General features: G+C 40.2%; 1 protein-coding gene across 1 annotated transcript in view; it reads right to left on the reverse strand.

Annotated features, from left to right (window-relative positions):
* PSMD1 (proteasome 26S subunit, non-ATPase 1) overlaps positions 1–11,767 on the reverse strand; it is a 75,138-nt gene extending 63,371 nt beyond the window's left edge. Inside the window, exons 1-5 of the mRNA XM_080799427.1 lie at positions 11,435–11,767; positions 6,681–6,724; positions 5,774–5,847; positions 5,426–5,595; positions 1,451–1,656 (exon numbers count right to left, since the gene is read on the reverse strand). Coding sequence (XP_080655553.1) covers positions 1,451–1,656; positions 5,426–5,595; positions 5,774–5,847; positions 6,681–6,724; positions 11,435–11,450 — 510 coding nt within the window. The 5' untranslated portion in view covers positions 11,451–11,767. The remainder of the gene's footprint in view (positions 1–1,450; positions 1,657–5,425; positions 5,596–5,773; positions 5,848–6,680; positions 6,725–11,434) is intronic.
* Positions 11,768–12,076: the final 309 nt, after the last annotated feature.

The raw sequence follows: 12,076 nt of genomic DNA on the forward strand, positions 1-12,076 counted from the left end.
CGTAGGATAGAACTATTCTCTGGCTCTGAGTGACTCAGGCTTCGGGCGCTGTCACATCTAGCGGGTGCTCTTCCTGAGGAGATTCTGACTCCGGACTACGTATATCTTGCAGTTCCCTGAAGCGTCTTTAGTATCTGAGATACCGACCTATAAAAGTCCCTTCAACATAAACAAGCATATTGAAGAGCTACGGGAGTATTTCTCAAAAAACAAGTTGTGACCCATTAATGAAATAAACTTTACGGGACCAGCATTTTTGATGAAATACAATTTTAAAATATCAGTTACATCAGAAGTAGTGAAAGTAGGTACTGTTTCCTAAAACTTAAGTTATATCCACATGCTCTGGGATGCAAACTAAGATGCATTTCTTACTCTGCTTTGTTCTTTTTTTTGAACATTGCACATCTTTACTTTTTATTTTTATTTGCTCATCTGCCTATTCCTCCAGTGGATTGCTCCATCTGAGAAGAAACTTTGTTGGTGTCATTTGTCACGACATCTTCAATGCCTAGAACAATGTCTGACTGAGTAGACACCCAAAAATATTTGTTAGTGAATGAAAACAAGTATTTTAATTCTATTCACTGGAACAAAGGGAGAGGCTACAATTGCCCAAAAATGAAACCAAGTAAAACAAGGTTCATTTCTATCACATTAGGTCATTTACTCATTTAAATCTTATCACTGCTGCTAAACACAGATATTAACTACCAAGTAATTAATTAATTAATTACTATACTGTTAAACCCTATGAAAAAACACAAAGCTCCGAGAGATTAACAGAAGATTTGGACCTAGTCTTTGCAGTAGGGGTAAAGAAGGATATTGGGCTGGGAATCAATGGATCTGTAAACCAGTGCTGTTAAGCTGAACTCTCAATCTTGAACAGGAATAAAGCAGATAAAGAAAGGAAAGGGTATTTCTGGCAGAGGCAATACTTCTGGTAAGGGGAATGGAACAGGGTACATCTAGGAACTGAGTGTGTGAAGCTCAAATGTCCATTTAACTCAGTCTTGCACCTTCCTGACCATCTCCTTACACTGATTTACTACAACTATCATAATTATTAGAAAACACCCCAAACCAAGAATCTAGTCTGTAGTTTTAGCCATAAAACTAAACTAAAACTAAACTAAAAATATAAAATAGCATTCTAACAGTTTATCAGTATAGGGTTCTTAAAAAGGGCAGGATAATTAAAACAACTTCCCCATGTACGACTACAAAGTAATGAATGCGGTAAAAGTACCTGCGATAAAAGCAGGTACTTGATGACCACAAAACACAACCAAGGTTCATACATAAACATGAAAAGAAAACATCTGGCAAAAGAGCACCTTTATTATTCCTAAGATTTTCTCTTCACTACCCATGGTTTTTAGTTTTAATGACTTGCCTTGCCAATTCCCCATCAATAACAATCTCTAAAATCACATCATCTACCTACCGACTCCAATATAGTCTTCTCAAAGACATCCAGTCTTCGTGTCTCCAGAGCAATACCAATAGCCTGCTTATACTTGTGATCATCTAGACATCGCTGGAACATTTTATTTACAATGCCTTCCAATCTCTGGTCAATTGGTTTTTTTTCGCCTTCTGGCAAATCTGCATTTTCCACACACTGTTTGGTGTAGTGATCAATGCATTTTGCTATGAGGAAAATAAAATAACAAATCACCTTATTAACAGGGCTAAACTACTAGAAAAGACAAATGCCTACATTTTTTAATCATAAAAATGTGTGGGATAACTACAGAGTAATAAGCAAATTAAAAAATTTTTTAACTCTAGATGTTATACATTCAAATTAATACTTTTCCCTTCGTAACAATTATACTGGAGGGTTTACAAACTAATCCCAATGAGGCTGACAGTATTCAAAACATTTCTTTGTATTATATTTTGACCATTATATTACTCAACTGTACTGCTTATTAGACAACGTTGGCTACAAATACCTACAGTTTTCACTTTCAAAAACACATACTTGCCATTACTGAGAATATTTAAAAAGACCCATTGTAAAAATTATCACAGAGCAGTAAATTATTAGACTTCCTCAAATTAGTGAAACTAACTAATAGCTCAAGACAGTAGAGGCCTTGTCTAAATCATCTTCCTAAAATACTGGTGAATGACCTGAAATGTACCACAGATTCTAAAGGCAATTCCAAAGATTTCCAAAACCCTTTCCAGCAACTGTAGCAAATCTGTTGAAATACTGTTGCAAAGTAAGGTGGGTGAAATCTATGCAATCCCCACTTCCAGCCCCCCACCCCCACTGCCACTGCCAGTCTTAAAATTCACGCAGCGGTATTATCTACATGCAGGCTTTGGCTTTCATATTACACAATGATTTGGCTGAATGGGGCGGACAGGGCAACGTACTGAAGGGGGCCAATAGGATAGTTGTTGAGAAATATTTAAGTTTGTTTACAATTCACACTACTTTACAATCACACTTTAAACTTATTAGGAATAACCAATAAAGGGAATATCCCTAAGCCTTCTTCCACCCTCATAAGGAAGATAATTAATTACCCAAGTGAATGACCTAAAATAGTCATACTCCCTATAACTCATTGACTTGTCACTGTCCCTTTCAAAAAGAAAGGGTACATGGACAAAATTAATTAGTTACAAACTATAGCCCTGGGAAACAAATGATTTGAATTAGCATAAAGAATTACTGGTCCACTAGATGGCCCAAATTAAATGGATCTGTATTTTGGGAGAAACAGAGTCCTTTTACAAATTGGAATATATCACATTCAGAGGCCATCCAGACAGAACTATGAAGGTTTACATACATTTAATAAGGACAAAGTGGCAGTCACAAAGCAGATCTTAAACAATCCTGGTTGCAGAAAATCTTTAGCAGGCCCTAATAGGAGCGTTTTAAACTAAATGTAGTTAAGTGAGGAAACATTACACCTACTCTATCAGAAAAGAACCTCAGAATTATAACAGTTGGAGAATTTTCCTTAAATTGTAACTGAAGGGAAAAAAAAGTACCTCTTAGGTTTCAAATGAGATTCATGCTTTCACTTACCAGGTTTATAACATAACTATATCCCAGAATCTAGTCTCATTCCCAGCTGAACTCTTTTTAGAACAGAGAGAAAATTTACTAGCCTTGAATTTTCTAGATATTTAATATTAAGGTTCTAGGAAGTCTTTCCCAAATTCTATTTTGTGTATCTCCTCACAAATTTCACTGACCGTCAAAACAATCCATTTCTTTTTAAAGATTTTATTTATTTATTTGATAGTGAACAAGAAAGCACGAGTGCATGCACGGGCGAAGGGGAAGAGGGGGAGAGGGAGAAAGATTCTCAAGCAGACTCTGTGCCTGGGTTTGATCCCTCAATCCTGAGATCAAGACCTGAGCCAAAACCAAGAGTTGGGACACTTAACTGACTGGACCACCCAGGTGCCCCCAAAATAATCCATTCTAAAAGTCCCTACAAAACTAGAAGGGTGAACCCCACTGCCACACAAAGAAAAGCAAACAGAATTGGTCTATTTATCAACAATTGCCTTCTACAAGCTAACATGATACATAGCATTTAGAGAGCGGGAAGGCATCTACCACCTCATAGCCCCTTATAGACCAACAGTCCTGTTTAAAACATGATTTGGAAAACAGTAGCAATGTAAGCACTTGCACATCATTGTTGAAAAAATTATCAGTATTCATCAAAAAAATCCTTGAAATAAGAGAAGAGAGGTTAAGTGTATCTAACTCTCCATTTCTAACTCCATATAGAGAAAGTGTTCCATGTTTCAAATGTTATGGTCTATTCTTTTTTTTTTAAGATTTTATTTATTTATTTGACAGAGAGAGATCACAAGTAGGCAGAGAGGCAGAGAGAGAGAGAAGAGGAAGCAGGCTCTCTGCTGAGTAGAGAGCCCAACGCGGGGCTCGATCCCAGGACCCTGGGATCATGACTTGAGCCGAAGGCAGAGGCTTAACCCACTGAGCCACCCAGGCGCCCCTGTTATGGTCTATTCTTTAAAACCACTTGTTATTTCCATAAGATTTACAGATGAAAACTCCAATTCAATAAGCCCCCAACAGCAGTAAGTTACATGCAACATTTTCACACCACCATGGCAAAAACTTTAAAACCATAAATGCAGAATTCTAGTAGAACATCAGAAACATCTGAAAGTATCCCTTTGGACCACTTTGTGCAGCACTTTCCAATTTCTTTCTTTCTTTTTTTTTTTAAAGATTTTATTTATTTATTTGACAGACAGAGATCACAAGGAGGCAGAGAGGCAGGCAGAGAGAGAGAAGGAAGCAGGCCCCCTGCTGAGCAGAGAGCCCAATGTGGGGCTCGATCCCAGGACCCTGGGATCATGACCTGAGCCGAAGGCAGAGGCTTTAACCCACTGAGCCACCCAGGCGCCCAGAACTTTCCGATTTCTGAAAGAGAATACCAAAGTTTTCTTTCTAAGGGTTCAGATGAATAATGCAGACCTCTTCTAAATCAGCAATTAAAAAAAGATCTCCATTGCACACCACTGAGAGAACATACCCTTGGGCTCTCCGTAACTATGACCAACAGCTTGATACTCCCACAGACTTGTCTGATGGGTATATAGTCTGTTCTTTCACCTACTAGATCAGGAGTTTTCAAACATTTTTTAAAGCTACAAATCTCTGAATAAAACATTACATAGTTATAGTTTAATTTACAAGATAGCCCAAAGTCTTGCCAGTATGCTATTCTCCACTTCAAAAATAAAGAAACAAAGGAAAAAATGACGGTTGCTAGTAGAAACAATATGGATTTTTGAAATAAGCCAGAGTTTTAAATTCTGACTCTCCTATTTAATAGTCACATGTCTCTATCATCTCGAAACCTGAGTTTTTTTCATTTGTAAAACAGGGAAAGCACCTTCCTTATGGGACAGCTGTGGAATAAACCATGCCATGAAGAATGAGTGGCACAGTGCCTGGCAAATGGAGGTAGTGAATAATGATTTCCGGTATTAGGAACAGCTCTACAAATTGCTGTCATTTAGTTTGTTACTCATAATAATCTAATTTTTTCATAGAACAGAATGCTCATTGGAGTAACAATAACCATAACTACCTTTATGCTGATTAGGCTAAGATAACTACCTTTATGTGATTAGGCTGTTTCTGATTAATTTCTTAGATTCATTCTTAAAATGTTTTTTGAGGTAACTTTACTGTAACTTACTAATGTTACTGTTCATTATGTCAAAAAAAAAAAGTCACAAAATTGGAAGGCAGATCTAAAAACTCAGCTTACATAAGATTATAGGACTGTGAACTTCCAATTTAAATTTGGCAACAGCAAGAAGTAATTCAGGAAAAAAATGTTATATGCACTACAGCAAGAAAAAAGCCAAAATAAAGCTTTACCAGATAGAAAATAATTACCTATAATAGTCTCCACGTATTCAGAGTTGTCATTGACATTGAAGAGGTCACCAGCTCCAAGTGCATAATTCAGAGATTCCTCAAAAGCCCCAAGGTGATAAAATACTTTAGATGCCACTAAGGCCGCAAACTGCCGACTCCGGAAACCTTCATCTTCATACAAAACTTCTCTGAAAGAAATTAGGAGGTATAAGCCTAGCTCAAACTGGTTTTCCTTAAAAATCCCAAATTTAAATATATTTAGTAGCAGCACATTTCTAAGTGAATTAATAAGCCACAAGACCCACATCCACAGATAATTAGTTGATCTACTTTAATCCAATTTATAGAAATAAAATAATTTCTTACATTTTATCTACAGACTCAGAAATTTCTGCCCAGAAGTCATTGACTACTGCATTCAACTTGTGTAGTGCAAATTCCTGTAGAAGATAAAAATAAAATAGAATTTTTTACAAGAAAAAAAAGTTTCTGACAAATCAATGGCCAAATTCTCAATCATATTTACTAAAATTTTTAATCTATGACAAATACAAAAATCTACCGACTTATGTTTTCTCTTGGGTTTACAGATTTCCTTTCTGTTTTTCATCATAAAATATCAGACTAGCCATAGTTCATTCCTTACCATAATGAGCATCTTTTTTCTCTGTATATATAAAATTAATTACTTGATATAAGTAAATTCAGGTGTGTAAAGCCACTTTAAGTATGTTCCATTTTGGGGCGCCTAGGTGGCTCAGTGGGTTAAAGCCTCTGTCTTCAGCTCAGGTCATGATCCCAGGGTCCTGGGATTGAGCCCCACATCGGGCTCTCTGCTCAGCGGGGAGCCTGCCTCCCCCTCTCTCTCTGCCTGCCTCTCTGCCTAACTGTGATCTCTCTGTCAAATAAATAAATAAAATCTTAAAAAAAAAAAAGCATGTTCCATTTTAGTCAAATACAAATAATTTAAAAATATGTGACACAGAAGAAATAATTTTTTTGTGCTTTCCTTTGATAAAGAAACAAGTCTGGGTGGGGAGTGTTCTGGTACCATAATGAGAATTATTTACCTTAGCTTTGTTAAACTCTAGGGAAAACCAATATGCTATTTTGGCAATAGCATATTGCCAAAATACTGTCCTGGAGTGTGGGGGGCTAAATTTGAATGGCTAGGACTGGGTAAGATGGCTATATGGAAAACACACAAATACGACTCAATTCAAAGTTTCACGGCACTCAAATTAACCCCAGTTAATTTTTCTTCAACTCATACCTTAAGCTGTGGTTCTTCCTCATCCAGAAGAGAAATAATTCCAGCTGTAAAATAAAAGGTATATCATAATTATAAAGCATACGCTAAGATAGAAGATACTGCTTAGTCAAAAATATACCACAATTGGAAAAAGTAAGTATTTTTTGAGAAGTGACTATTCTTTAGAAGTGATTATTCTTTAAAATTGAAATTCTTTAAAATGTTTATGGGGCGCCTGGGTGGCTCAGTCATTAAGCATCTGCTTTCGGCTCTGGTCATGATCCCAGGGTCCTGGGATTGAGCCCCACATGGGGCTCCCTGCTTGGTGAGAAGCCTGCTTCTCCCTTTCTCACTCCCCCTGCTTGTATTCCCTCTCTCACTGTGTCTCTCTCTGTAAAATGAATAAAATCTTAAATAAATAAATAAATAAATTGTAAATGTTTCTATTTCGAAGTTTAAGAACTTGTGTTATCAAACCCTCATGACACCACAAAAATCACATTTACCAAATTCAGTGGTTTTCAAAGTGTAGCCCTTGAACCCACAGAATTAGCATTTCCTGGGAACTTGTTAAAAATGCAAATTCTTGGTCCCATCCTAGATCTACTGAAATATAAATTGTGGGGATGGGCCACAAATTTTCCTTGTGATACTGATATTACAGTTGGAGAATCTTTGGCTTAGCGTACTAATCAAAACTTTCCTAGACAATTTTAGAAAAAACTTAGTCACACAAAATAATTAAGGAGTTATAAAATTATTTACAAAAAAAGGTGTAGTCATCAACTCCACAGAGTAAAATATATCAATTATTTCAAGATGCCTATATTAAGGCACCACTTTTATATCACAAGTAACCTAGAAGGTATGTTAAATGATGAGCTATCTTGTGCTGACTTCCAATTACCCAAGCACAGTGTTCCCCACATGACCTTGAGGTGTTAGTAGATGCTGGAAAGTGAAGGATACCGAAAAGAATATACCTGGTCATATACCAAAGGGATTTCTGGGAAAAATATAAGGGAAATTACATCCTTAAACCACAAAGAAACAAACACCACAAAAAAACAAAGAAAACTAAACTGTCTCTCAGATATATGTTTTCCATATAGATCTTAAAGTCATTCTGGAACACTGAATTCAAACTGTGAGTTGAGGGGCGCCTGAGTGGCTCGTTGGTTAAGCATCTGCCTTTAGCTCCGGTCCTGGGATCAAGTCCCGCTCTAGGCTCCTTGCTTGGTGGGAGCCTGTTTCTCCCTCTCCCCCTGCCCTCCACTCCCGCTTCTTGAGCGCGGGCGCTCTCTCTCTCTCTCTCTCTCTGCGTCAAATAACTAAATAAAATCTTTTCAAAAAAAGATAAAAGAAACTGAGTTGATTAAAGAGCGTCACGACAAATTTACTTAGGAGATGTAACCATTTTTTCCAAAGATTTTATTTATTTATTTGACAGAGAGAGACACAGTGAGAAAGGGAACATAAGCAGGGGGAACGGGAGGAGAAGCAGGCTTTCAGGTGAGCAGGGAACTCCATATGGGGCTTGATCTCAGGACCCTGGGACCATGACCTGAGCCAAAGGCAGACACTTAACGACTGAGCCACCCAGGTGCCCCAAGATGTAGCCATTTTTAAATGGTAAATGTAAGTTTGCCAAGTAGCTCCAGCAGTCTTTAGAGAGCCATACAGGAAAGGATACAACATTTAGCCAACAAAAGTACACCATGGTGTTGGTTAGGGCATACTACTATTCTAAAAGCATAAGAACAGACAGAAAGAACTTCTTGGTACTCTAGTCTGGTATGACAAGTCCAGAACAGAGAGGCTAAACTGACAGAATGCAGAGAAGACAGATTAAAAAATGTAATGGGGGGTTGAGGGTTTGGTGAACTAGTGATATGGAACAGATGATAGAGAATAATGCTTTAAATGTGGAACAGATCATAAACAGCAGAACACTTCATCAACATACTAAAAATGCTACCCACTGCCTATCATCAATCAATCATGTATCTGAACTGCTTTTACCAAAAGAGGTGATGAAATTTTTTACACTCTCCTGTTTGGTATCACTTATGGCTAATTTGTTACAAGGTTGTCCTGGCTTAGAAATACAGTCTTTGTTCATGGAACACCACTAAATCAAATAAATACTCTATACTCCATATTATTTCCCATCTTAAAAACAAAACAGAACTTTCCTTTGGATGGGGGGAAAGGAAGGTATACAAGGAATGTGAAAAGTCTGGGATGCTAGAAAAATCTCTTCTGCCATAATAAAAAGAAAGCAGACATTATGTAAACTTGTTTGATCATTTATAGTAACTTTTGGATGTTATTTATAAATACAGAAGTACGTTCCAGTTATAAGTTGAAAATGGCTGTCTCCAAGGATAAGGAAGAGGAAAGAAGAGTGGGGGATTACTATCTTAAAGCTTTTTAGCTTTATTTCCCTTTATGTGCCTATATTATGTTACAAACCCACAAAACCCCACTCATCTCACATCTCTCTCCTGCAACCACCTATCTCTATCTCTCCACTCCCTTTTGCTGACAAATCTTTTGAAAAACAGTGTATGTTCACCTCTTATTCACCACTATGTTCTTAGTACCTAGCAAATGACTAGAGAATAAATGAAAGAATGAACTGATGAATCCATACCAAAACTGAGAAGCTAGCTTGTTTAGCACCTGGGACAGATCCTAAGCCACTGTGAGCCACAGAACAGGAAACACGGTGACAAAATGTTTTGGGCAAAGGCTGGTAAATAATCCAGTAAATGTAACAAATACACACTCACCACAAATATACTAAATCACCACAGTGTCTCAGAATAGTACCTTAAAGATCATTACTCTTGCCACTCTCAATAGGTTAAATTCTATCATATTCCCACTAAGTATTTTTTCAGGCTCTCCTTAAAATACTCTAGGGATTAATTTATTGATTTCATTAGTTGATTTCTCCATTTTAAATATACTTCTGAACTTCTACCATCTGCTTGATGGTGCTCTAAGAATTATGAAAACAAGTTTGCTGCCCAAACTTGTGTCTACAGAGAGACAGTAATCAGGTAAGTAAACAAAGTAATCGCAGGGCTGTGGTGAAGGAAGGGGACAGCTAAGGGGAAGAGAGGCAGGCAGCATATTTTAAAAGAATGATCAGGAAAGACTAACATTGGAATTGGGACTAAAGATTGAGAAGCTAAGGGAAAACTTAAGGAAAAAGAGTCTAGAAAGAGGGAGCAGAATGTGCAAGGGTCCTGAGGTTAGGAGAGAAACTGACATATTCAAGGAACAGAAAGAAGGCCGGTATGAATAGGATATAGTGAGTGAGGAAGACAGTAGTATAAGACAAAGTGGGAATCCAATGATATAAATCTTTAGTTAAAAGTCTGGATTTTATTCTAAACACAATGGACATTCCTAGAGATGTTAAGCAAAAAAATGACATGTGATTTTTTTGAAAAAAAAAAATTACTCTGACTACAACAAGAAGAATGGACTGTATGAACATAACAGTGGAAAAAACAAAATCTTAAGGCCGTTACAGAAACCCAGGCAAAAGATAAAGGTGATCTGGGCTAATACAGAGCTGTGGCAATGGAGAGATGTGAAACAGAAGGAGCTCTACATTTACGAATGGTAAGAAACTTCATGCTCATTTTACCTTTAGAGAGCTGTGACTGGAAAAACTTTTTCCTATTTGAGCTAAAATTCATCTCATTTGTACCCCCAGGGGGACAAAAGTCTAATTCCAGGTAGAGGTGACACCTCTTGAAGTCTTTAAAAATAGCTTTATATCTCTAGGGTCTCCACCAATTCCTTTCAGCAATCCTCACAAATACATGGGTTTGAGCGCCGTACAAGTTAGTCCAAGCAAGTCTGTTTACAACAGAATACTTGTGGGACAAGAATAAATAAACAGGACAAGCAAAGGGTGTGTGAGCAGGCAAGCAAAAAAACACCAAGGCTGTGGACAGCTATATGCAAATCAATCTTTGGGGGAGAGGGGGACTTAACAATTCTCCACTGGATCCTTGAAGCTTATCTCATTTCCAATGTCATCGCCCGGATCTACATATGCAATGATTAAGTGTATGAAACCCGCTCCACACACCCATGAATTCTTTCTTCAATGCAGAACACGCACTGAGCCCCTACCCTCCAAACTACAGACAGATGATCATTATAATGCAGTCTCCAAGTGCTGTCTTCACCGAACACAAAAGTTTTCTGGGCGCCTGAACTGAATACTCGTGGAACAGCCCCACAAACAACCCGCCTCAAATGTAATTTCCGATTTGACTCCAAGGAGAATGGAGCCGGGGCCGCGGCCAGAGCACTTCTGTAGTAGTTAGGCTGCCCTACCCGCCGACCGCACAGGGGGTCAGCCCATCCTAACCATAAGCGAGGGAAGCGCTGGGATCCGACGGCCCCAGGGCCACCTTCGGGATGGACAGAAGTGAGGACGCCCCCATCCCCGGGGGTGGGGATCGGAGAAGGGCCCAAGAAGCCCCTCGGGTCCGGGCACGGGGGTGTGACTGGGGAGGGATGCCCAGGCGCTCCAGCCCGCGCGATCCCCCCGAGCCGGAGGTCGTCGCCGGGCCCTGAGAGGCCGGGCCCAGACCTCCAGCCCCCGGGCCGGGGGGTGGGCCGTGGGCAGCGAGGGGCCGCGCAGGCCGGCGCTCTGCCGGGAGGTGCCCAGTCACCGGCCCTGACTCAGCTAAAAGCCGGCGTGGCGGCTCCTCCCTTTCGGCGCCGGCAGCGGTCGCACTCACCAGCTGAAGTGATCATGGCTGCGTCCCACACGCGCCTGCCCGCTCGCTCGCCGTCCCGGCCGCGCCGTCTATCTGTCAGCTCCAGGCCCGTCCGCTCCGCCGCGCCTCCTGGCTCCCCCGGTGCGGTGCTCAGTCAGTAGCCTCCTCAGGCCGCCGGCTCGCTCCTCTTCCAGGACCCCGCCCGCCCCGGGGCTGCCCGCCGCCCCGCCTGTCGTTCGGTGCAAATTCTCCGGCCACGGCCTGCGTTCTTCTACGCCGCCACTGCTGCCCCAGCCCTTGAGAAAGGGTGCACGGAGAGCTCCATGTTTTCTCTGACTCTCCTCGAGGTCCAGTGCTCCCGCCGGGGAGCGGACCCTCCTGGGCACCTACGATCAGGCTTCAGGATAGCCACCCCCAGAAAGAGGACCCCATTATCACCCGCCATTGCTCAGAGAAAGGGTGTTGCGGGCCGGTGCTCATGGTGCTCGCAGCACCACCTGCTGCTTGGGCGGTCTCCCTGCATCGTTCCGTGCCCGTCCGCCCGCCAAACCTGCGGGGATAGGAGAAAGGCAAAGGAGGATGTCTTAAGAAAATGAGTTTCAAAGTTTTTAAAAAAGCAGAATCCGTCTTCAAAAGAAATCCTCACAGAAATGCTTTATTATC

Source organism: Martes martes, assembly GCF_963455335.1.
Source record: "Martes martes genome assembly, chromosome: 3".
NCBI lineage: Eukaryota > Metazoa > Chordata > Mammalia > Carnivora > Mustelidae > Martes > Martes martes.